Source organism: Muscardinus avellanarius (genome assembly GCF_963383645.1).
Source record: "Muscardinus avellanarius genome assembly, chromosome: 1".
Classification (NCBI taxonomy): Eukaryota; Metazoa; Chordata; class Mammalia; order Rodentia; family Gliridae; genus Muscardinus; species Muscardinus avellanarius.
In genome coordinates, this window is record NC_137786.1 from 151,477,868 (window position 1) to 151,504,136 (window position 26,269).

Here is a 26,269-nt window from a genome sequence, read left to right on the forward strand (position 1 = left end):
AGGAAATAGAGTATTAGGCCTGGGAGACAGACTTGCATGGGGAATGAAGGGCCTGGAAAGAACTGAAAAGAATGCAGAACTTCTGAAATAGAAAATTATTTTCTTTCCCTTCCTTTTTCCTTTCTTTCTTTTCTTTTCTTTCTTTCTTTTTTTTTTTTCGGGTCTGGGGATGGAACCCAGGGGCATTCGACCTTCTAGCTACACCCCCTGCCCTATTTTTTATTCTTTATTTTGAAACAGGGTCTCACTGAGATGCAGAGAGTCTCGCTAAGTAGCTAAGGCTGTCTGTGAACCGCGATCCTCTGGTCTCAGCCTTCCGAATGCTGGGATTACAAACATGAGCCACCCAACCACGCTCAGATTTTTTTTTTTTTTTCAGTAATGGGGATGGAACCCAGGGGTATTCTACCACTGAGCTATACCCCATCCATATTTTAAAAAATTCTTGATTTTACTTTTTATTTATTGTTTTGAGTGGTACTGGGGTTCCTGGAAGCCCTTCTACCTCCAGGCTACACTCTCAGACCTATTTTATACCTTTTTTTAAAATTTTTTTAAACAGGGTCTCCTAAGCCAGCACAGCTGGCTTCGAACCTGCGGGATCCTCCTGTCTCTGCCTCTCAAGCGCGGGGATTACAAGCATGTGCCACCACGCCTGGCTTATTCTTTATTTTGAAACAGGGTCTCACTGAGTTGCAAAGGGCCTAAGTAGCTGAGGCTGCCCATGAACCATGATCCTTCTGTCTCAGCCTTCCGAATGCTGGGATTACAAGTGTGCACTATCATGCCTGGTTACCCTTCCTTTTATATTTCCTTTTTATCTATTTCTTTTATTTCTTCTATCCTACCTCACCATCAAATATGAGATGCCAATCACTTTTCTCATTAAAGAAAATCCAGCCTTTTGGCTCTCCCAGTGGCACCATGGCGGTCAGCAAGAACAAGTGCCTTATTAAAGGCGGGCAAGGAGCCAGGTGTGGTGGCGCACGCTTGTAATCCCTGCGCTTGGGAGGCTGAGACAGGAGGATTGCACAGGTTTGAAGCCAGCCTCAGCTACTGAGTGAGGCTCTCAGCAACTTAGTGAGACCCTGTTTCCAAATCAAATATAAAATAGGTCTGGGAGTATAGCCTGGAGGTAGAAAGCCTCTGGATTCCACCCTTAGTACTACACCAAAAAAAAAAAAGGTGGCAAGAAGAAAGTGGTTGATCAATTTTCTAAGAAAGACTGGTATGATGTGAAAGCCCCAGCCATGTTCAATATAAGAAATACTGGGAAAACACTAGTCTCAAGGAACTAAAATTGCATCTGATGGCATCAAGGGTCGGGCGTTTGAAGTGAGCCTTGCTGATCTGCAGAATGATGAGGTTGCATTTAGGAAATTCAAGCTAATCACTGAGGACGTTCAGGGTAAAAACTGCCTGACTAACTTCCATGGCATGGATCTTACACAGGACAAGATGTGTTCCATGGTCAGAAAATGGCAGGCTATGATGATTGAAGCTCATGTTGATGTTAAGACTACAGATGGTTACTTTATTTTATTTTTGGTGGTACTGGGGATGGAACCCAGAGGCCTTCTACCTCTGGGCTACACTCCCAGACACCTGTTTTATTTTAATTTTTTATTTGGAAACAGGGCCTCTTAAGCCAGCTCAGGATGGCTTTGAACCTGTGCGATCCTCCTGTTTCAGCCTCCGAAGCGCGGGGATTACAAGCGTGCGCCACCACGCCCGGCTCTACCGATGGTTATTTGCTGCATCTCTTTTGTGTTGGTTTTACTAAACAATGCAACAATCAAACACGGAAGACCTCTTACGCTCAGCACCAACAGGTCTGCCAAATCTGGAAGAAGATGATGGAAATCATGACCCGGGAGGTGCAGACAAATGACTTAAAAGAAGTAGTCAATAACTGATTCCAGATAGCACTGGGAAGAACATAGAGAAAGCTTGCCAGCCTATTTATCCTCTTCATGATGTTTTCGTTAGAAAAGTAAAAATGCTAAAGAAACCCAAGTTTGAACTGGGAAAACTCATGGAGCTTCATGGTGAAGGTAGCAGTTCTGGAAAAGCTACTGGGGATGAGACAGGCGCTAAAGTCGAGTGAGCTGATGGATATGAACCACCAGTCCAAGAATCTGTTTAAAAGTCCAGATTTTTAATAGTGACAAATAAAAGGTCCTATTTGTGGAAAAAAAAAAAGAAAATCCAGGTTATACATTCATTCCATGAATGAAATGTGAAAAACAGTACCAAGACAACCTGCTTTTCATTTTTTTTGTCAATTTAATAATACCATCAGGACACATTTCTGTTTACATTAGCAGTTTTAATTTATTGTGTGATAAGAGAATTTACAATTTTTAGAACATTTTTTGAACTGAGGATTTAAACTGGAACAAATGAAGCAAAAAAAATTGCTAACATTTTCATAACTTAGAGATGTAAACCTTATGAAACCAAAACTGTAATTAAATGAAACTCAAAACATCTAACAATTCACATTAATAAATGGTGGTCGAGCTGTTTAGTTTTCTTCAACATTTCTAATCCAGACTTAATTAGCTTCTAAAATATAATACATGAAAAATTGAGAATTCAATTGACTTTGATTTTTTTTTTTTTTTTTTGCAGTACTTGGGGTTGGAACCCAGGGGCATTCTACCTCTGAACTACACCTCCAGTCCTATTTTTTGTTCTTTATTTTGAAACAGGGTCTCATTGAGTTGCAAAAAGCTTCAATAAGTAGCTGAGGCTGGCCTCAAACTGCGATCCTCCTGGCTCAGCCTCCTGAATCCTAGGATTACAAGCATGTGCCACCACACTGGGCTTACTTGACTATTAATACCATGAAATAGATGTTGAGTTTCTTCTAACTTTCTGTAATAATCCCACAACTGTTTTTATATAGATTGTATTAGGAATTCCTTTGTGAATATGCTAGATAAATCCAAAAGGCATCTTGGTGTTTGCTATAAGTAGGCTCTTTACATTTTACTTGAAATAATCTGTAAAGTATCTATCTACATATTAGTATTCAAAAAGAAAAGTAATAAATTAAAATACAGACAAATAATTTGAAAAAACATTAAGACATTTCCCCTACACCATAACAATGGTATAAAACATTAACGTGGCGCCTGATGGGATCCACAACAAAGTAAGAAAATGTCTGTTCATGATTTTTTGTTGAAGGGTAGCACATACCAGCAGAATCCTGAAAAAGATAAACGTGAAGTATTTAGTATAAAACTAAATTTAAATGATAATCAACATATATAACTATTACATCTTTCTGTCAAAACATCATGAACAGCCGGGTGTGGTGGTGCACATTTGTAATCCCAGAATTTGGGAGGCTGAGATTAGAGGATCACGGTTCGCGGACAGCCTCAGCTACTTAGTGAGGCCCTCTGCAACTCAGTGAGACCCTGTTTCAAAATAAAGAGTAAAAAAATTGGGCAGGGGGTGTACGTTGGAGGTCAAATGCCTCTGGGTTCTATCCCCAGACTTGCAAAAAACAAACAAACAAACAAACAAACAAAAAAACACAAAAAACCCCAACAAAAACAAACTAAAAAACCATCATGAACAGAGCTGGGCTTGGTGGCACATGCTTGTAATCCTAGCATTTGGGAGCCTGAGACAGGAGGATCGCAGTTTGTGGACAGTCTCAGCTACTTAGTGAGGTCCTTTGCAACTAAGTGAGACCCTGTTTCAAAATAAAGAATAAAAAATAGGGCTGGAGGTGTAGCTTGAAGGTAGAATGCCCCTTGATTCCATCTCCAGTACTGCAAAAAAAAAAAAAATCATGAAAAAAGAATAAAATTTTTGACAGCAAGTTAGTTGACAGTCAACGAATATTTATTTTTTGGGTGTACTGGAGTATTCTGAATATTTCTGAGCTATACCCCCAGTTAGCTTTCTTTCTCTCTTTCTCTCTTTCTTTCTTTCTCTCCTTCCTTCCTTCCTTCCTTCCTTCCTTCCTTCCTTCCTTCCTTCCTTCCTTCCTTCCTTCCTTCCTTCCTTCGGTACTGGGGGTGGAATCCAGGGGTATTCTCCCTCTGAACTATGCCCCCAGCCCTATTTTATTCTTTTTTTTTTTTTTTGCGGTACTAGGGATGAAACCTAGGGTCATTCTATGTCCAAGCTATACCCCCAGCCCAACTTTTTTATTCTTTATTTTGAAACAGGGTCTCAACCACACCCAGCCCTATTAACTTTTAGCAAAACATTATCATCTTTTCTCCTAGTTATAACAGTATATTAATTGTTAGCTCCAATTGTAAAAACTATTAATAACAAATATATTGATTGATTGATTGATTGTACAAGGGATTGAACCCAGAGGCTTTCTAACTCCAAGCTACACCTCCAGACCAATTTTATTTCTTTATTCGAAAACAGGATTTCATTAGGTTTTTGAGAGCCTTCCTAGTTCCTTACCAAGGCTAGCTTTGAACCTGTGATCCTTTCTTTCTTTCTTTCTTTCTTTCTTTCTTTCTTTCTTTCTTTCTTTCTTCTTCTCTTTCTTTCCTTTTCTTTTCTTTTCTTTTTGCAGTACTGAGGATGGAACCCAGGAGAATTCCACCGCTGAGCTATACCCCCAGCCCTATTTTTTATTCTTTTTTTTTTTGTGGTACTGGGGGTGGAACCCAGGGGTTTTTCTTCCTCTGAGCTATACTCCCAGACGTATTTTGCATTTTGTTTGAAAACAGGGTCTCACTAAGTTGCTGAGAGTCTCACTAAGTAGTTGAGGCTGGCTTTGAACCTTCGAACCTGCATGATCTTCCTGTCTCAGCCTCCTAAGTGCTGGGATTTTAAGCATGTGCCACCATGCCCACCTCTATTTTTTATTCTTTATTTTGATTTTATTTTTCATTTTGAAACAGGGTCTCACTGAGTTGCAAAGGGCCTCACTAAGTAGCTGAGGCTATCTGTGAACCATGATCCTCCTATCTCAGCCTCCCAAATGCTGGGATTACAACCATGTGCCACCACACTCCATTGAACCTGTGATTCTTCTGTCTCAGTCTCCCAGGTACTGGGATTACAAGTGTGTGCCACCATGCCTGGCAACAAGTAATTATTTATTTGCAAATTTCCCCTCAATACTTACATAAGCTGTAACTTTAAAGATAGAAGAGGTAATTTGTATTTTTTTGGTTTGAGGATGCTTTCGAACACTAAACACAAACAAGACAAAAAAGCATTAAAAATCTATAACAAGGCTAGTGAGAAATATTTAATGGATCTCAAAGAAAACTACTGCTACAATTGGGCTGATCTCTTTTCTAGTCTCCAGAATGACAGTTTCAATTTACCTCCTCTACAGTGAGAAAAGACTGTTTTCCTTTTGGTTGGTCCCTATGGAATTCATTCCATCAAGACTTCCCTGACTGCTGATACCCACGAGGAAATCTTCCTCTTTTTAACTTTTTTTTTTTTTTTTGTGGTACATTGGTAGAACCCAGGGCTTTTCTACCTCTGGGTTATACTCCCAGACCTATTTTATATTTTATTTGGAAACAGGGACTCACTAAGTTGCTGAGAGCCTCAAAGTAGCTGAGGCTGGCTTCGAACCTGTGCGATCCTCCTGTCTCAGCCTCCCAACTACTGGGATTACAAGCGTGCGCCACCACGCCCAGCTCTCTTTTGAACTTCTGAGATACTAATTACAGTATAAAGAGCTATACACAGTTTTCTATAAATAGCTGAATGTTTTGTTATATAAGTAATTTTAAAGAATTTAAACAATTCCTTTACTATTATGTTAGTTGACTGTAATTTACTTAAGGCCAAGAACTGTTTGATACTCCTCTTGCAAACTCTTTAGAGCCTGGCAAAATTCTATGTACAATATTGATACTTGCTGGTTGACTGATTAAATCATCCCAAAGATACAATTGCTTTTTTCTTTTCTTTTCTTTCTTTCTTTTTTTTTTTTTTTTTTTTTTTGGTGGCAGGGGCATTCTATCTCCCATAGTCACCCCAGCCCTATTTTTTTTTTGAAACAAGGTCTCACTAAATTGCAAAGAGCCTCACTAAGTAGTTGAGGCTTTCCTCCAACCAGTGATCCTCCTGCCTCAGCTTCCCATGTACTGGGATTACAAGTGTGCACCACATGCCCCACTTTACAATTTCTTTTCTTCCTGTAAAATGTCATGGATTTTGGCTGCTCATTTTATGAGGGGTCATTACTCATCCCTCAGTCATATTTTTTATTTTTTATTTTTGTACCAGGGATTTAACCCAGAGGTGCCTTTCCTCTGAGCCACACCCCAGCATTTTATATTTTATTTTGAAACAGGGTCTCACTAAGTTGCTAAGGGCCTCCCCAAGTTGCTGAGGCTACCCTTGAACTTGAGATCCTCCTGTCTCAGACTCCCAAATACTGGGATTACAAACATGCATCACCACACTCGGCTGCTTTTTCTAAATTCTTATCTGGAATTCTCTTCTACATTTCTTGGGTGCTAAGAAAAAAGTATGACTGAGCCAGGCATGGTGGTGCACCCTTGTAATCTCAATACTTGGGAGGCTGAGATAGGAAGATCGCAGGTTTGTGGACAGACTCAGTTACTTAATGAGGCCCTCTGCAACTTAGTGAGACCCTGTTTCAAAATAAAGAATATAGAAATAGGGCTGGGAGTGTAGTTTGGAGGTAGAATGCCTATGGGTCTGGGTCTATCCCCAGAACTGAAAAAAAAAAAAAAAAAAAAAAAAGAATCCAGGGAAATTAATGATGGGAAAAAAAGCAGTTTCTGCAATGTTTAGGCTCTAATGTTAATTCTATTTCAAGTATCTCTAACAGAACATGCTTTTCTACAGCACATGGTAGTGAGGAATTCCACAAGTTCCTGTGACTGACGAGGTATATGGCACTGGGGTGGTAGTGGCAGCAGTATAGTTGAGGATATACTGAGGAGTATCTTCACGAGTGCCAGAAGTGGTCTAGCAAGTTCTATATGAGCTACAAATGATTAGGACAACATATGTGTGATGTAGGTATGTGCACACTTTTTCTGAAATTGTTTCTGACATATCTCTCCCAATAATCTTTATGTATTGATGCAACTTTCTTATTTCAAGCAAATCATAAAAAGCTTTTTCTACTTTTAAAACCACATGAGAAGTAAAAGAAATCATGCCATTTAATATAGTTACATGACACATGGGGTGGATATGAGAATTAAGGAATTGAGTATAAGTAATAATTCAGAAGTACCAGTCTGAGCCAGGCCTGGTTGTGCACACTTGTAATCCTAGTACTTGGGAGGCTGAAACAGGAGGATCGAAGGTTTGTGGCCAGCCTCAGCCACTTAGTGAGGCCCTCCGCAACTGAGATTTTTGTTTCAAAATTAAAAATAAAAAATAGGGCTGGGAGTGTAGCACAGAGGTAGACTACCCCTGGGTTCAACCCCTAGTTCTAAAAAAAAAAAAAAAAAAAAAAAAAAGACTGGTTTGAATAAGAATGAGGAAACAAGAAGGTAGCACGATTTTTATACACTCTGGTGGTTAATAAAACCACACTGAGATGCTGGATAATCCCATCATGGTTAATTATTTTTCTTTCTTTCTTTTTATGATACGAGGTCTTACTTCGTTGCACAGACTGTCCTCACACTCCTGGACTCAAGTGATCCTTCTGTTTCAACCTTCCAGGTAGCTGGGACTAGACTATAGGCATGCATCGCCATGCCTGGCTTCCACCATGGTTAAACAAATAATTTGCTCTTTTTTTTTTTTTTTTTTTGGTGGTGGTACTAGGGTTCCTGGAAGCCCTTCTTCCTCCGGGCTACACTCCCAGACCTATTTTATATTTTTGAAACAGGGTCTCTTACACCAGCACGGCTGGCTTCGAACCTGCGCGATCCTCCTGTCTCCGCCTCCCAAGCGCGGGGATTACAAGCGTGTGCCACCACGCCCGGCTAATTTGCTTTTTTTTTACTAGAGATTTATATATTGTGACCTAGCAACATTACCTCACCAGATCCTTATAGATAAGTTTTGTTGTTTCCAGGTATGGATTGAGGACATCTTCATACTGACACAGGGATCCACCAAGGCAAAGATGTTTAAAAAGGCAAAACAGGAACTCTTCTCTATCTAGTTGGCTGAATACTTCATATTTTTCTGAATCTTCCACTAGCAAAACCTAAAATAAAAATTCATCTTAATAAAACTCAGGGTTATAATTTTTTTTTAGTATTTACAAGTCTCAATTTACATAGCAAAAATAATCTTAGGCTTATTTACTTTGTGGTGCTGTGGATCAAACCCAGGTCTTCCCTGAGCTATACCCTTTGCCTTTCTTAGACTTAACAGCCTTGAGGCAACTAGAGAAAATAATTTGTGATTTACATTTATTTTGCCTCCATTTTATCACTAGATACTAATATTCAATGAAAGGGATAAATCAAAATTTAAAACACTGTCTTCCTTTATTTTTATTTATATCACTTGTAATTATTTTAGTGCTACCATATTTTTGGTGTTAAGTCACTTCAAATCTTATTTGGAAATAAATTAGGGCATAAATAAATGGGGAAATGTCTCCATTTCATCATGGCCCTCTCTTATCTTTGTTTCTATTCAGAGGCTAAGCAAAAATGGTCATTTTGTAAGGTCTAGCATCTTGAACTGTTTTTTTGAGATGAGGTCTTGCTATGCTGCCTGGGCTCGTCTTGAACTCGTGGGTTCAAGGGATTCTCTGGCCTGAGTGTCCTGAGTAGCTGAGACTGCAGTGTTTGGACCACTACTTCCTTTACCTCCACAGGTACACCATTGGAACTTCTCAGGTGCTGAAGCCTCATGTCTGCCTCTCCTTTTCCTGACCACCTTTTACATACTACTCATGTACATTAACTCTTGATATACTGAGACCTTTCCACTCCTTTCAGAAAACAGTTTGATTAGGTCTGATTCAGAGGCAAATTGTAGATGACAAAAATAAGTTGTAACAAGGTGAAGAATGTAAACTACAACATAGAACATAGGGTTATTTTATTAAATTGTTTATAATACCCAGCCTACTTTTTAAAAGAATACGAAGCCGGGCATGGTGGCACACACCTGTAATCCTAGTACTTGGAAGGTTAAAACAGAAAGATTTCAGGTTCCACGACAGCCTCAGCAATTTAGCGAGGCCCTCAGCAACATAGCAAGACTCTGTTTTTTTTTTTTTTGTGGTACTGGGGGTGGAACCCAGGGGCTTTTCTACCTCCAGGCTATACTCTCAGACCTATTTTTTTATACTTTATTTGGAAACAGGGTCTCATTAAGTTGCTGAGAGCCTCACTTAGTAGCGGAGGCTGGCTTCGAACCTGTGAGATCCTCCTGTCTCAGCCTTCCAAGTGCAGGGATTACAAGCATGTGCCACATGCCCAGCTAAGACCCTGTTTCAAAATAAAAAATAAAATTAAAAAATAGGGCTGGAAGTATAGCTTGGAGGCAGAATGCCCTGGGTTCAATCCCTAGTAATACACACACACACACATAGACACACAGACACACACACACACACACACGATAATTTAAAAATTCTTGGAGCTGGGCATTATGGTACATGCTTGTAATCCCAGTACTTGGGAGGCTGAGACAAGAGGATCATGGCTTCAAAGCCAGCCTTGGCAGTTTAGCGAGACTCTCAGCAACCTAGTGAGACCCTGTTTCCAAATAAGATATAAAAAAAATTTGACTGGGGGTATAGCTTGGAGGTAGAATGCCTCTGGGTTCAATCCCCAGTACCAAAAAAATACAGTTTTAGAATGAATGTTAAACATTCTCTCATTGTTCTCCTCATTTATATACAGCTTCCCGGCTGTGCTGCCCTTAAATAGCAGGTATGAGTCAGGTAACAAGTCAGTCTTCTGGGCTGTAGTCAGGAAGGGGGTTCTTATCAGTCCATATGTTACAATGTGCCAATAGAATCAGTTGCTGAACAATGGGGGTAGGCTTTTTAGTTCAGACTAAAGCTGCAAGTTATTTTTTTTTTTCAACCAGAAAGTAACCAAGTTAAAAACCCTCCTTGTTTTCACCAAGTGGTAAAGAACACAAGAGCAAAATATAAAGGCAATTAGCAGAAAAACCCTGAGTCCCAGCATTTCATGATTAAAGGTGTTTGCTACTACTGGCGATAAATACGACAGGCAGCAGGCAGTTTTGCCAAGTACTCTGTTGAAAAACAGATCCTCCATTAAAAAGTTCAAACCTCAGTCCTTCAGTCTCGGCCTCCCAAATGCTGGGATTACTAGTGTGTGCCACCACCATACCCAGCCAAAATTTGTATTTTTTTTCAGTACTGGGGACTAAACTCAAGGGCATTCTACCTCTGAGCTACGCATCCAGCCCTATTTTTAAAATCTTGAAACAGGGTCTCACTAAGTTGCAGAAGGCTCCACTAAGAATCTGAGGCTGGCTACAAATTTGTGATCTTCTTGTCTCAACCTCCTAAGTACTGGGATTACAAGTGTGTGCCACCACACCAGGCTTAAAAACAAAATTTAACTTAGCTAATCAAATGGCTTTATCTTGGCAATGAGGCAAAAAAAATTATATTCAGGGAACATTTTTTATTTCATTTGATATGTCAAGAGTCCCATATTGAAGAAAAAAAATTCATTAATTAAGTAGACCAAAGTTTCTCTGCCTCTGTACTATCAAGATTACTGATGGGTAGAGATGCTGAGAAACACTACACAACTCACAGGAGAGCTCCTCAGAACAGTTGTCTGTAGCATTCAGTCGAGAACTTATGAAATATATAAATAACTGAGTTGATGGTAAAAGTACTATCCAAAAAGAATTTTATCAATGTAATGATTATTACTGGTTATAATTACTAACAAGAGGTAATTTAAGAGCTTTAGGTATTTCCTGAAATAAAAATTCCACTGTGAAACTTAAAAATTCTGTACTTACTTTTCTTAACTCATCAGAAATTACAAATGGATCACAAAAAGAATCTAAGCACTTAACAATATGTCCATTTTCTCGCACAATATCTTGATCATATAACCGATGAAAAAATGACATCGAAAGCTCTGTACATGGAACATTTATAGCTTCAATTTTTTTCACTTCAGTCCCTGAAATAAGATATTTGAAAACAAATTAACTTAGCATTGTCATTTCTAAAATAAATAATAATGCAGAGATTCTAAGAACAAATATCACATACATTTTGATATACATTCAAACACTGCATAAAGATGTCATACACGATGGTGGTATACACGATGATGGTTCCATAAGATTATAATGGAGCTGAAAATTTCCTATTGCCTAGTGATGTTGTAGCTGTCTGTAACATCATAGTACACGCGTTTGTGGTGATGTTGGTGTAAAGAAAACCTACTGCATCGCCAAGTGTATAAAAGTACATCATATATATTTACATATGGTATATGCTTGATGATACCAATAAATAATTATGTTCTGGTTTATATATTTACTATGCTATTTTTCTATTACTATTTTAAAATATATGCCTTCTACTTATTTTGTGTGTATATGTGCATGGCACTAGGGAATGAACCCAGGGGCATTCTCCCTCTATGATTCACTCCCAGCCCTATTTTTATTTTTATTTGAAAACAGGGTCTCTCTGGGTTGATGCAAGTCTCACTACTTGCTGAGGCTGTACTTGAACCCGCAATCCTCCTGTCTCAGCCTCCCAAGTACTGAGATTACAAGCATGCATCACCACATCAGGCTTTTGCCTTCTACTTATAAAAAAAAGTTTACTGAGCCATGTGTGGTGATGTGCATTTGTAATCCCAGGATTTGGAAGGCTGAGACAGGAGGATCACAAATTCATGGCCAGCCTCAGCTAAGTAGTGAGGCTGTTTGGAACTTAGTGAGACCCTGTTTCAAAATAAAGAATAAAAAAATTGGGCTGGGGGTATAGCTCAAGAGGTAGAATGCCCTTGGGTTCAATTCCCAGTACCACAAAATCAAAACAAACAAAACCCTCATTTTTCCAAGGAAAAATAATTTTTTTTCTTGGTTCTGGTAATTGAACTTGGAGGCATTCTACCTCCAAACTACCATCCCCAGTCCTATTTTATTTTTTATTTTGAAACAGGGCCTCATTAAGTTGTGGAGGGCCTTGCTAAATTGCTGAGGCTGAAGGCGGGCATGGTGGCTCATACTTGTAATCCTAGCATTTGGGAGGCTGACAAGAGGATCACGGTTTGAGGACAGCCTCAGCTACTTAGTGAGGCCCTTTGCAATTCAGTGAGACCCTGTTTCAAAAAATAAAGAATAAAAAATAGGGCTGGGGTGTAGCTCATAGATAGAATGCCCCTGGGTTACAACCCCAGAACCCAGTACCACACACACAACAAAAAAATTGTTGAGGCTATCTTTGAACTTGCAATCCTTCTGCCTCAGCCTCCCAAACACTGGGATTATAATAAGTTTTAAAACAGGTCAAGTTATCATAAACTCAGATTTATAGAAATTTGAAAATAATGGTATTCTGTACCTTTATTTCTCCCCCACCCTTATTTCATGCATTTCCTAAATATATCTTTGAGGAATGGATTTTGTGTAAGTAGAGTTCCCACTAAATTACAGAAAATCATAATAATTAAAACAGATGTTCCTATTACCTCAGCCAACCAATTATTCCCTCTCTTTTATGTATACTTATATACACACTCACTCAGGTATGTGGAGATGGTGATGTTTTTTTGCTCAAAATTCTAAGGAGATTTATAGATCTAGATATAGTCGTCCTTGGTGTATCCCCTTCCTAGATACATCATGCTGGACCTTGGACCTCAGAAGTAGCTTATGTTTAAGAAAAGTAATACTGGCAGGTGTTTTCACTTCCTATTTTGGCTGTCCACCTAAAGTCATGCTAGGACCTGTTGCTCTAGGTTATGAACCTAAACTGAGCTAGTAGAGAGACAAGAAGGATGCCTGGAGCCAGGAACTGGGTATGCCTCAGTAATTTCAAAAGCTATGCATTTAAGAGAAGCTCCTTTTTTTTTTTTTTCAGAGTCAAAATACTCTTGGGGATTAGATAAAGTGAAAAGAAGACAACAAGGAATGATAAAGTACTTCTCAGCACTGTTGAAAGACAACAGACAAGAGCAGTGTACAGCTTGACATCTTCAAAAGATTAGCTGGTGGTTGCAGGATGAGGGAATGACATTGGAAAACCTGTCATTTTAATAAATCTTCCCCAACTCTGATTTGGGGAGTTGCAGGAGGGTTTGGACTGTGAAAAATTAATTAATTTAAAATCAATCTGAGACATGAAAGTAGTATTTTCTTTTCTTTTTTTTTTGTGGTACTGGGGGTGGAACCCAGAGGCTTTCTACCTCTGGGCTATACTCCCAGACCCATTTTATATTTTATTTGGAAACAGGGTCTCACTAAGTTGTCGAGAGCCTCACTCAGTGGCTGAGGCTGGCTTCGAACCTGCGCGATCCTCCTGTCTCAGCTTCCCAAGCGCAGGGATTACAAGCGTGCGCCACCACGCCTGGCGAGTAGTATTTTCTATGGAATGAGTTGTATCTTCTCAAAAATCACATGTTGAAACCCTAACCTCTAACATGATGGTTTTGGAGATGGAACCTTTGGAAAGTAATTGGGGACAGATGATGTCATGGAGGTCATAGGCTTTTAAAAAAGACTTTGGGAAAACTCAGTCAATAGCATTTCACCCCTACTCCTCCAAAATCATATTTTTCTCATGCAAAATACATTAATTCCATTCCAATAGCCCCATAACTTTATTTAAGCATCAACTCTAAAGCCTAAAGTTCAAAGTCTCATCAAAAGATCATCTAAATTAGATACAGGGAGCCGGATGTGGTGGTGCACACTTGAGATCCCAGCATTCGAGAGGCTGAGACAGGAGGATTGCAGTTCGTGGACAGCCTCAGCTACTTAGGTCCTTCGCAACTCAGTGAGACCCTGTTTCAAAATAAAGAATAAAAAATAGGCTGGGGTGTAGCTTGGAGGTAGAATGCCCCTGGGTTCCATCCCTAGTACTGAAAAAAAATAAAAAAATAAAAAATAAAGCCGGGTGTGGTAGCTCATGCTTGTAATCCCAGCATTCTGGAGGGTGATGGAGGTTTGCGGACAGCCTCAGCTACTTAGTGAGGCCCCCTACAACTTAGTGAGACTCTGTTGCAAAATAAAGAATAAAAAGTAGGGCTGGCAGTGTAGCTCAGAAGTCGAATGCCCCTGAGTTTCATCCCCAGACCTGAAAAAAAATAAATAAAATAGGGCTGAGGGTGTAGCTCAGAGGTGGAATGTCCCTGGGTTCAATTTCCAGCAAACTCCCACCCCCCACATATAACATAAAAAGATATGTAATGCATCACTGTAGCCACATATAGAAAGTTTTTTTTTTTTTTTTTTTTTTTTTTTTTTTTGGTGGTACTGGGGTTCCTGGAAGCCCTTTTACCTCCGGGCTAGACTCCCAGACCTATTTTTACATTTTCATTTTGGAAACAGGGTCTCCTAAGCCAGCGCGCGCGGCTGGCTTCGAACCTGCGTGATCCTCCTGTCTCTGCCTCCCAAGCGCGGGGATTACAAGTGTGCGCCACCACGCCCGGCCACATATAGAAAGTTAAGAATGCACTGTTTATTGTAAAAAGTAGCATTATAATATACTACATGTCCTTTTTTTGTTTTTGTTTTTTATTGAAACCAGGGACATACCTTAAACATACCTCTCCAGCCTTTTTATAACTTTTTATTTATTTATTTATTTATTTATTTATTTATTTATTTATTTATTTATTTATTTTGCAGTACTGGGGTTGTTGAACTCAGGAGCATTCTACCTCTGAACTACACCCCAGACCTATTCTTACCTCAAGCCCTTTTCTTTCCCTCTATCCCTCCCTTTTTTTCTTCCTTCCTTTCTTCTATTCTCTCTCTTCCTCTTTCCCTCCCTCCCTCCTCTCCTTTTCTCTTCTGGGGATGAAACCCAGGGGCATTCTACCTCTGAGCTATACTCCCAGCCCTATTTTTTTTTTTTTTTTGTGGTACTGGGGGTGGAACCCAGAGGCTTTCTACCCCCGGGCTATACTCTCAGACCTTTATTTTTTAAATATTTTACTTGGAAACAGGGTCTCACTAAGTTGTTGAGAGCCTCACTAAGTAGCTGAGGTTGGCTTCGAACCTGTGGGATCCTCCTGTCTCAGCCTCCCAAGCACAGGGATTACAAGCGTGCGCCATCACGCCTGGCTTCCCAGCCCTACTTTTTGTTCTTTATTTAGAAACAGGGTCTCACTGAATTGCAAAGGGCCTCAGTAAGAAGTAGCTGAGGCTGTCTTTGAACCACGATTCTCCTGTCTCAGCTTCCCAAATGCTGGGATTACAAGCGTGTGCCAACATGCCCAGCTTTTATTCTTTATTATGAAATAGGGTCTAAGTTGCGAAGGCCTCAATAAGTAATTGAGGCTGACCATGAACCTGCAATCCTGTCTCAGCCTCCCAAGTACTGAGATTACAAGCGTGCACCATCACACCTAAGCTTTTTATTACTTTTTTTTTTTTTTTGTACTGGGGATGGAACCCAGGGTCATTCTACCTCTGAGCTACACCCCCAGCCCTATTTTTTATTCTTTATTTTGAAACAGGGTCTCACTAAGTTGCAGAGGGCCTCACTAAGTAGCTGAGCGGTCTGTGAACCACGATCCTACGATCCTCCGGTCTCAGCCTTCCAAATGCTGGGATTACAAGCTTGTGCCAGGCCCGGCTCTTTTCTCTTATTTTAAAAAGCAGGTTCTTGGGAATGGGTAAGAGCTAATTGGGCGATGTGTGCATGTATATCTCCACAAGTTTTATACCCCAATGAGATGTATGATTACAATGCACTAATAAAAATTTATAAAAAATAAATAAAAAACAGGTTCTTAAGCCAGGTGTGGTGGTGTACTCTTGTAATTCCAGTATTGAGTTGAGACAGGAAGATTTTAAGTTCAAAGGTAGTGTGAGACCCTGTTTCAAAATAAAGAAAAAAAAATAGGGCTGGGGACGGGGCTCAGAGGTAGAATGCCCCTGGGTTAAAAAAAAAAAAAAAAAGGCAAGTTCTTTTTGGTTTATAAATACACCAGAGGAAAACTAGAGGGAAGATGACCAGTATTTCAGATAAAGAACAATAAAAGTAAAAGGAGGGGGGAAAAAAAACACTAAAAAGTCCATGCTAATGGAAAAGGATAAGCACTCTATTAGAACTCTGCTTCTGAAATGGAGTGCTATTCTTCTGCCCTGTTTTTCAGAGAACTTCTAATTGATCCTGTCAGGCACATGTGGAATTTTAGAAGTCTTCTTGCAATGCCTTATTTAAAAACTAGAACAAGTCAGTGCTATTTTGTGAAATATGGACCAATATGAAGAAGGTTGAACACTTATTTCAGTGAATCTAATTTTCTCAAATGGATTGACTTAAGTATTGCAAACGTGTTCTATAGTCACGGTTATACAATGGGTCTGATTATTCTCTTTTGAAAAATTTGAGTTGGCAAATATATTTGCTCAGATACTCAGTTTAATTTTCTAAGTATTCCGAAGATCATGCTGTACCAGTTTTTGCTCTATAAATTTTGCAGTAGTCTTGAGCCAAGGCAATAAAATCTGACCTGCTAAGTCTAACATGAACTGTTTGTAATCTTGCTCTTGACTAATACTTTGAGAAAAGTTACTTTGGTATTGTCTATAAGAATTCCATGAAAATACAATGTGATAATTTACCAGAAGACCCCTCCCATAACAAAACATCAAATTTAAAATTAATTTGGATTTTCTTAAGCACAAATCTATATTACCAGATTCTCCTTCTAAATAGAATGATGCTTTTATTTGTTCTAGTGTTTAGAGCTTAACCTTAAATTTAAGACACATCGTTTATGTTTTTGTTTTCAAAATAGTCTTTTATTAACTGATTTCTTTCTTGATGTGATAATTATTTAAAAGATTTAAATAACATTAAAAGTATTTGGATACTTTTCTCTAATAATTTCTAGCTAAGTTTCAGTGCATTGTGAAAATATTATCTATAAATAGTTATCCTTTTGAAAATTTAGGACAGTTCTCCATGACTTAAAATATTATTATTAAAAAAAAGCTGGGAGCTGGGCATGGCGCATGCTTGTAATCCCAGCATATGGGAGGCGGAGACCTGAGGATTGAGGTTTGCAGACAGCCTCAGCTACTTAGTGATGGATGGCCTTTGCAACTCGGTAAGACCCTGTTTCACAAAATAAAAAAGACTAAAAAATAGGACCAGGGGTGTGACTTGAAAGTACAATGCCCCTGGGTTCCACCTCCAGTACCGCAAAAAAAAAAAAAAAAAGCTGGATGTGTTGGTGTACAACTCTAATCCTAGTACTTGGGAGGCTGAGACAGGAGGATCACATATTCGAGGTCAGCCTTAGCAACTTAGGAAGGACTTCAGCAACTTACTGAGAGCCTATTTCAAAATAAAAAATAAAATAGGGGTGGGAGTATTGCTCAGAGGTAGAATGCTCTGTAGTTCAATTCCTAGTATCAAAGACAGACAGACAGACACACATTTCTTTTGTAGCTAATTCCTCTTAAAAACCCATGCCCCCATCACAATTGAGATGTTGCCTTTGTATCCCCAGACCGGTAGAATCTTTCCTGATCCTTCCCCTCTTGGTAGAATTAGCCACCCCCCTCACCATGCTCCTACTCCAGTGGTTGAACCTATAATAAACTATCACAAACAAAAAGACATGCATTTTAAAATTCCAACAAGTTCCTTCAGTGCATGATTTTCTCTTATTTACCTTAACTTTCCTTCATTTAGCAAAGCACATGAAAAGTACACAATGGGTACTTTCTGAATTAATAAAAAAAGCAAAATTGCTCTTGTGTGCTAAGCCAGGACAATGTCAATAGACTCCTGGGAGAGATGCAGTGCAGGCCTGGCACAGCTGGTCAGACTTGATCTGGATGTTATCAGACAGATGACTCATTACTATTATTATTTTTCTTTTTGCGAGTTTGGGGGTAGAACCCAGGGGCATTCTACCTCTGAGCTACACTCCCTGCCCTATTTTTTATTCTTTATTTTGAAACAGGGTCTCACTAAGTTGCGGAGGGCCTAAGTAGCTGAGGCTGTCTGCGAACTGCGATCCTCCGGTCTCAGCCTCCTGAATGGTGGATTACAAGCGTGCGCCACTATGCCCGGCTGACTCATTATTTATAATTTGTATTACTATTATTATTTTTTGAGGTACTGGGGGTTGAAACCAGGGGCATTCTACCTCCGAGCAACACCCCCAGCCCTATTTTAATTCTTTATTTTGAAACAGGGTCTCACTGAGTTGCAAAGGCCTCACTAAGTAGCTGAGGCTAGCTGTGAACCTGTGATCCTCCCATTTCAGCCTCCCAAGTACTGGGATCACAAGGGTGCACCACCACATCCGGCGTTACGATTTGTACTTTAATAATGAAATTTTTTTTTTTTTTTTTTTTTTGTGGGTCTGGGGATGGAACCCAGGGGCATTTGACCTCCGGGCTATACCCCCTGCCCTATTTTTTATTCTTTATTTTGAAACCGGGTCTCACTGAGTTGCAGAGGGCCTTACTAAGTAGCTGAGGCTGTCCGCGAACCGCGATCCTCCAGGTCTCAGCCTCCCGAATGCTGGGATTACAAGCGTGCGCCACCACGCCTGGCTTAATAATAAAAATTTTTGAGGTAAAATTTTATTATAAAAGCAAAATAGTCACCTGAAAAGTTGAAAATAAATATTATTTACCTAATGTAATCCACTGTCCAGAGGAATCTGAAAGCATCTGCAAATTTGGAATAACATTTGGGTCTTTGAGAAAAGCCTAAAGTACAAAATGAAGAGGAACATTTTAGATACTGCATTACAGACAATGATAAAAATAAACTTTAAAACAACTTTAGTTAGCCGGGCGTGGTGGTGCACGCTTGTAATCCCTGAGCTTGGGAGGCTGAGACAGGAGGATTGCACAGGTTTGAAGCCAGCCTCAGCAACTTAGTGAGGCTCTCAGCAACTTAGTGAGACCCTGTTTCCAAATAAAATACAAAATAGGTCTGGGAGTATAGCCCAGACGTAGAAAGCCTCTGGGTTCCACCCCCAGTACCACCAAAAAAAAAAAACCAAAAAAAAAAAAACCCAAAAAACCCAACAACTTTAGTACAATCTCATCTAATTTAAACTAGGAAGGATAATTTTATTTATTTATTTATTTATTTATTTATTTATTTATTTATTTATTTATGTAGTACTGGAGATTATGCTCAGAGATATTCTACCTTCAAGCTATATACCCCAGTCCTATTTTTTAATCCTTTGCATTGAGACAGGGTCTAAGTTATGAAGGGCATCACTTAAGTAGCTGAGGCTGGTTGGGAAGCTATGATCCTCCTGTTTCAGCCTCTGGAGTACTGGGATTACAAGCATGTGCCACCACACCTGGCTGAAAGACCTTATTTTTTTTCTTTGCAGGTCTGGACATGGAACCCAGGGGCATTCAAACCCTTGTCCTATTTTTTATTCTTTACTTTGAAACAGGGTCTCACCATATTGTGGAGGGCCTCACTAAGTAGCTGAGGGCCTCACTAAGTAGCGATCCTTCAATCTCAACCTCCTGAATGCTGGGATTACAAGCATGTACCACCATGCCTGGCTAAAATACCATTTTGGGGGTGGTGGTACGGGGGTTCCTGGAAACCCTTCTACCTCCGGGCTACACTCCCAGACCTATTTTATACTTTTTATTTGGAAAAAGGGTCTCTTAAGCCAGAGAAGCTGGCTTTGAACCTGCGCGATCTTCCAATCTCTGCCTCCCAAATTTCGGGGATTACAAGCATGTGCCACCACGCCTGGTGTTAAAATGCCATTTTTTAAGGTGAAACAAATAGCAAGTTTGAAGGCTCTAAAGTGAGAAATGTTTGGGCATTCCACTCTAGGAAAGTAAAGAAGTTTAGTGTAAACACGGTAAGAGGAACAATGCTTAGATGAGGGTGAGAGTTAAAATGGGGCCAAATGCCCCTGGGTGGTTCCATCACTAGAACCCCCCCACACACAAAAAGTCATTACTGGTCATTACTGCTGTGTGTGTGTGTGTGTGTGTGTGTGTGTGTGTGTGTGTGTGTGTGTGGTGGTACTAAGTATTGAACCTAGAGGCATTCTACCTTTGAGCTACACCACCAGCCAGATTGTATTTATATTTATTTATTTGTTTATTTATTTATTTTGTGGTACTGGGGGTGGAACCCAGGGGCTTTTCTACCTCCGGGCTATACTCCCAGACCTATTTTATACTTTATTTGGAAACAGAGTCTCACTAACCTGTTGAGAACCTAAGTAGCTAAGGCTGGTTTTGAACCTGTGCGATCCTTCTGTTTCAGCCTCCCAAGCGCGGGGATTACAAGTGTGTACCACCATACCTGGCTCAGATTGTATTTCTTATTTAGAAATTAGGTCTCACTAGGTTGATAAGATTCTCGCTACTTGCTGAGACAGTCCTTGAACTTGCGATCCTCCTGTCTCAGCCTCCCAAGTACTGGGATTATAGGCACGTGCCACCACTCCTGGCAAGGCTGCTTTTTCTTGAGGAATAATTTTAAGCAGTTTTTAAAAATAAATTGGGCATATAGAATACCAAGCTTTAGCTGGGCGTGATGGCGCACGCTTGTAATCCCAGCATTTGGGAGATGAAACCGGAGGATCGCGGTTCACGGACAGCCTCAGCTACTTAGTGAGGCCCTCTGCAACTCAGTGAGACCCTGTTTCAAAATAAAGACTAAAAATAGGGCAGGGGGTGTAGATCAGAGGTCAAATGCCCCTGGGTTCCATCCCCAGACCCGCAAAAAAAAAAAAAAAAACAAAAAAACAAGCTTTGCAGCCCCATGAGAATGGAAACCTTGTCTTACTTAGCTTAATATAGATTTTCACAAATAATCCCTGTTTCATATACCTAGTCGTGTGTGTGTGTGTGTGTGTGTGTGTGTGTGTGTGTGTGTTACTGAAAACTGAACCCATAGTCCCTCCATGCAAGGCAGGTGCTCTATAAATGAACTACACCCTTAGCCCTATTTGTTTATGTGTTTGTTTTTGAGACCATCTCCCTAAATTTTCTAGGCTAGCCTAGAATTTGCAGTCCTCTGCCTCATCCTCCCCATAACTGGTGTACACTCCTATACCTGGCTCTTTATAACTTTCTTGCTGATTATATGACTTTCATTCTGCCTAGTTTTTCATGAAATAACCCCAGGGTTATCTCTAACTCATTTCTTCCCTTTCCCCTAAATATTGAACCTGTCTACTTCCCACCTGCCTCTCACCTTGACTTCTGTGAACATCAATTCTTCCTGGGTTCACGCTTATGCTAGTAGTCACCTCCCTTCTAACTGGTCTCTTTATAGCCCTTGAATTTATTTCCCCACAATTGCAACCAGATGATCTTGTTTTTGTTTGTTTGTTTGTTTTGTGGTACTGGAGATAGAACTCAGGGGCTTTCTACCTCTGGGCTATACTCCCAGACCTATTTTATATTTATTTGTAAACAGGGTCTCAATAAGTTGCTGAGAGCCTCACTAAGTAGCTGAGGCTGGCTTTGAACCTGTGCGATCCTCCTGTCTCAGCCTCCCAAGTATTGAGATTACAAGCGTGTGCCACCACACCTGGCCAGAATGAACTTTTAAAAATATTCTACACCGCGCGTGGTGGTGCACACTTGTAATCCCCACACTTGGGAGGCGGAGACAGGAGGATCGCGCAGGTTTGAAGCCAGCCTCGCTGACTTAAGAGACCCTGTTTCCAAATAAAAATATAAAAATAGGTCTGGGAGTGTATAGCCCGGAGGTAGAAGGGTTCCATCGCCAGTACCACCAAAAAAAAAAAAAAAAAAAAAAAAAAATCTAAAGCCAGGCAGGGCCACACCCTGCCCTATTTTTATTCTTTATTTTGAAACAGGGTCTCACTAAGTTGCGGAGGGCCTCACTATGTAGCTGAGGCTTCTGCGAACCGCAATCCTCCAGTTTCAGCCTCCCAACTGCTGGGATTACAAGCGTGTGCGCCACCACGCCCGGCTAGCAGTAATGACTTTTAAGTCTTTCAAAAATTTTTTTTGTGTGGTACCAGGAATAGAACCCAGGGACATACAACCTCCGAGCTACAACCCCAGCCCTATTTTTTTTTTTTTTTTGCGGGTCTGGGGATGGAACCCAGGGGCATTCGAGCTACATCCCCTGCCCTATTTTTTATTCTTTATTTTGAAACCAGGTCTCACTGAGTTGTAGAGGGCCTCACTAAAAGTAGCTGAGGCTGTCCGCGAACCGCGATCCTCTGGTCTCAGCCTCCCGAATGCTGGGATTACAAGCGTGCATCACCACGCCCGGCTCCCAGCCCTATTTTTTATTTTTATTTTTGAAAAAGGGTCTCCTTAAGTTGATGAGAGTCTCACTACTTGTCGAAGCTGTCATTGAACTTGCTATCCTCCTGTCTCAATCTTCCAAGTACTAGGATTACATGAGTGTGCCCCGATGCCCTGCTTAAAAGAATCATTTTACTATTTATTTATTTATTTATTTATTTATTTATTTATTTATTTTGGTACTGGGGATGGAACCCAGGCATATTCTACTCTGAGCTACACCCCCCAACCCTTTTTAAAATTCTTTATTTTGAAACAGGGTCTCGCTGAGTTGCAAAGGGCCTCACTAAGTAGCTGAGGCTGTCTGTGAAATACAATCTTCCTGTCTCAGCCTCCCAGATGCTGGGATTACAAGCGTGTGTCACCACGTCCGGCTTTAAAATTAAATTTTTACAGTACTCAGTGAATTAAAATCCTGATCTTTTTACTTATTTATAAGTTAAGTAAAAAGCCAGTACAGGTATAAGTGAAAATTAAAAAGAACTATAAAATATCTAACCATGCCAGGCATGGTGGCACACACTTGTAATCCTTGGGAGATTTAGACAGGAGGATCACAGGTTTGTGCCAGCCTCAGCTACTTAGTGAGGTCTTCTGCATCTGAGTGAGATCCTGTTTCAAAATAAAAAATAAAATAGGGCTGGGGTGTAACTCAGAGGTAAAATGCTCCTGGGGTGAATCTCTGGTACCACACACACACACACACACACAAAACTGTGAATGTTTAGAAAATGTCATTAATAGTAATGTTATAATGACATTAAAACATTATCTAAGAGAAATAGACATTTAATCAGTTTACTCTCTGTTGTGGGTTGAACAGTATCTTCTCAATATTCATGTCCTTCCTGAAACCTCAGAAAGTGACCTTTGTGGTTATAATGGAGTAGGGTGGGCTCTTAATTCAGTATGATTGGTGTCCTTAGAAAGACATGTGACTGACATGGAGATTAAGGTGGTACAGCTGTAAAGCAGAGAATGCCAAAGATTACTGGTGACCACCGGAAGTGAGGAAGAGGCAAGGAAGAACCTCCCACTCCTACAGCTTTCAGGATTGTGAACCTAGTCTCCGGAACAGTGAAACAATCTGACCTAATGTTCCCCCTTCTCTGGTCTCTCATATTCACTGTCTTTATCACTGTATGAAATGATCTAATTTTCATTTATTGACAGTCTTGCCAAGGGCCCAAAAGAACCTTAAAAGCTGTGCTCTCGTCAGGTGTGGTGGTACATACTTGTAATCCCAGCATTTGGGAGGCTGACATAGCAAGATACAGGTTCGCTGCCAGCCTCAGCTACTTGGTGAGACTCTGTTTTAAAATAAAGAATAAAAAATAGGGCTGAGGGTGTGGCTCAGAGGCAGAATGCCCCTGGGTTCTATTCCTAGTACTGGGGAAAAAAAAAAAAAGAGCTGTGCTTTTGCCTTGGTCTTCCTTGTATACTTAGCACTTGAGGAAATTCCTAGCAAATGGTAGGCTTTCAGAGTGTTTGTTGAGAGAATAAACTATGCCAACTATAAAATCAATGCTTAAAGGACATAAACAGCAATGAATGAGGGTGAAAATAAGAAGGACTGAAAATAATGGGACTGAATTTTACTCCTTTTACAGTAGTCACCTCTAGCCTGTAGTCTGCCGGAGGCCGAGGTGGGAGTATCACTTAAGCAACACACACACACACACACACACCCTCCTCCCCCCTAAAGTAGTCACCTCTCCTAAAGAATTATTTCAACCACTATGCCATTGCTTAAAACTTTTTGGAGAGCCGGCGTGGTGGCACACGCTTGTAATCCCAGCATTCGTGAGGCTGAGACCAGAGGCTCTCAGATCGCAGACAGCCTCAGCTACTTAGTGAGGCCCTCCGCAACTAAGTGAGACCCTGTTTCAAAATAAAGAATAGAAAGTAGAGCTGGGAGTGTTGCTCGGAGGTAGAATGCCCCTGGGTTCCACCCCCAGACCCACAATAAATAAATAAATAAATAAATAAATAAATAAATAAAACTTTTTGGAGAAACTCCTCATTTGGAACTGTTGTTAGAGCCTGAACCCAGTTCTCTGGGTATTTATGTATATATATTTTTTGCGGATCTGGGGATGGGACCCAGGGGCATTCTACCTCCGAGCGTGTACACCCCCAGCCCTATTTTTTTATTCTTTATTTTGAAGAAGATCTCACTGAGTTGCAAAAGATCTCACTAAGTAACGGAGGCTGTCCTCGAACCGCGATCCTCAGGTCTCAGCCTCCCAAATGCTGGGATTACAAGCGTGCACCACCATGCCCGGCTGGGTGGATTTGTTTGAGAAACAACCAAAAGTAATTTGGAGCTAAGCCTGGTAAACAAAGCTAGTGGTAAAGCTGGAAAACAATATTTGAAAAACGAGGTATGCCTATTAAAAAACAATTTTCCACAATTGCAAAGTTCTCTAAGGCAGAATATTTAAGCTAGGCAAAGGATAGGCTGAATGAAAAATAAACTTATGGTGATGGGAACTGTAAAAGTTCTTTTAAAAAAGGATACCTAAAAATAAATATAAAAAATAAAAAGGGCGGAGGCCGGGCGTGGTGGCGCACGCTTGTAATCCCCGCACTTGGGAGGCAGAGACAGGAGGATCGCGCGGGTTCGAAGCCAGCCGTGCTGGCTTAGGAGACCCTGTTTCCAAATAAAAATATAAAATAGGTCTCGGAGTGTAGCCCGGAGGTAGAAGGGCTTCCAGAAACCCCAGTACCACCAAATAAATAAATAAATAAATAAATAAATAAATAAATAGGGCGGGAAGTGTAGCCTGGAGGTAGAACGCTCCTGGGTTCAATCCCCAGGAGAAAAAAATGTCATCGGCACCTTTTACTACTCGAAAATTCCAAGTAAACGGCGTCACTAAGGAACGGAGTGTTCACAAGCATCTATGCCCAGGAGGGGCCACGTAAAACATCAGCAGCGACCCCCAGGTTCTCCAACCCCCATACCAACCATCACGAAATCATCCTTCCGATAGGGCTGAAAAGTCTGGTCAAACCCGAACGCCTGAGCCTTGATTCTGCCCAGCATGGACCTGGAGCGGAGGAGAGAGAGTGAGCGCGGGGGAGCCCTGGCTCCCGGCCGCCCGCCGGGGTCTCTCCCGCGCCGGCCGGCGCGAGGCCGAGGGGCTCTTCTCTCCCGGCTCCGCGGCCCTCACCACTGGCGGAGCCGGCCGGTGGTCTCCGCGCTGCTCAGAGACGGGAAAGTCCGCTGAGGCAGGAACCTGAAGTAGTAGCCACCTAAATCCCCCGGGTCCCCCGCCGCCATGGTGCCCGGGCGGCGCGTGAGGGGCTCCGTTTCCATAGAGACGCGGCGGCCGGCGGGGGCGTGGCCGCGCGGTCCGGGGCGTGGCTACGCGACCAGGGGGCGTGGCTGTGGGACCGGCGGTGCGAGGCTGAGCGGCGGGGGCGGGGCTTCAGAGAGTCCAGACCCAAGTTCCCGCCTCGCAGCTGGGCGGGCTGGAGAGAAAGCCCGGCCTCCGGGTTTTAGAAGGGACTTGCGCCTTGGCTCCGCGGTTAGGGGCCTCAGGATCCAAAATAGAACTTGCCAATCATCCTTGTTGCCATTGACTCCTAATAATAATCACTCAGGTCAGGCACATTTATAATCCCAGTACTTGGGAGGTTGAGACAGGAGGATCTCAGGTTCGGGGCCAGCCTCAGCTAGTGAGGCCTTCCGCAGTTTAGTGAGACCCTGTTTCAAAATAAAGAATAAAATAGGGCTGGGGTGTAGATCGGATGTAGAATGCCCCTGGGTTCCAGCCCCCAGTACTGCAAACAAGTAAACAAAACAAACAAAAAATAGAGCTGGGGTGTAGCTCGTAGTAGAATGCCCCTGGGT

General features: G+C 41.1%; 1 protein-coding gene and 1 pseudogene across 3 annotated transcripts; one reads left to right on the forward strand and one right to left on the reverse strand.

Annotated features, from left to right (window-relative positions):
• Nucleotides 1-1,184: 1,184 nt before the first annotated feature.
• On the forward strand, nt 1,185-2,146 carry LOC308264955 (small ribosomal subunit protein eS1-like; annotated as a pseudogene). The gene is made up of 2 exons: nt 1,185-1,528; nt 1,717-2,146. The product of its transcript is annotated as a small ribosomal subunit protein eS1-like (transcript).
• Nucleotides 2,147-3,088: 942 nt separating this feature from the next.
• Nucleotides 3,089-25,696, reverse strand: CFAP300 (cilia and flagella associated protein 300; the record flags this gene model as incomplete). Of its 2 annotated transcripts, XM_080710351.1 has the most annotated exons (7): nt 3,089-3,217; nt 5,120-5,186; nt 7,986-8,158; nt 10,924-11,090; nt 18,759-18,834; nt 25,382-25,463; nt 25,587-25,696. In XM_080710351.1, the coding sequence occupies 7 exons, from the start codon at nt 25,694-25,696 to the stop codon at nt 3,089-3,091; spliced, it is 804 nt and encodes a 267-aa protein (XP_080566477.1). The 2 variants fall into 2 exon arrangements, with proteins under 2 accessions (XP_080566477.1, XP_080566478.1); XM_080710352.1 differs by lacking the exon at nt 5,120-5,186 and having other exon boundaries at nt 7,991-8,158.
• Nucleotides 25,697-26,269: the final 573 nt, after the last annotated feature.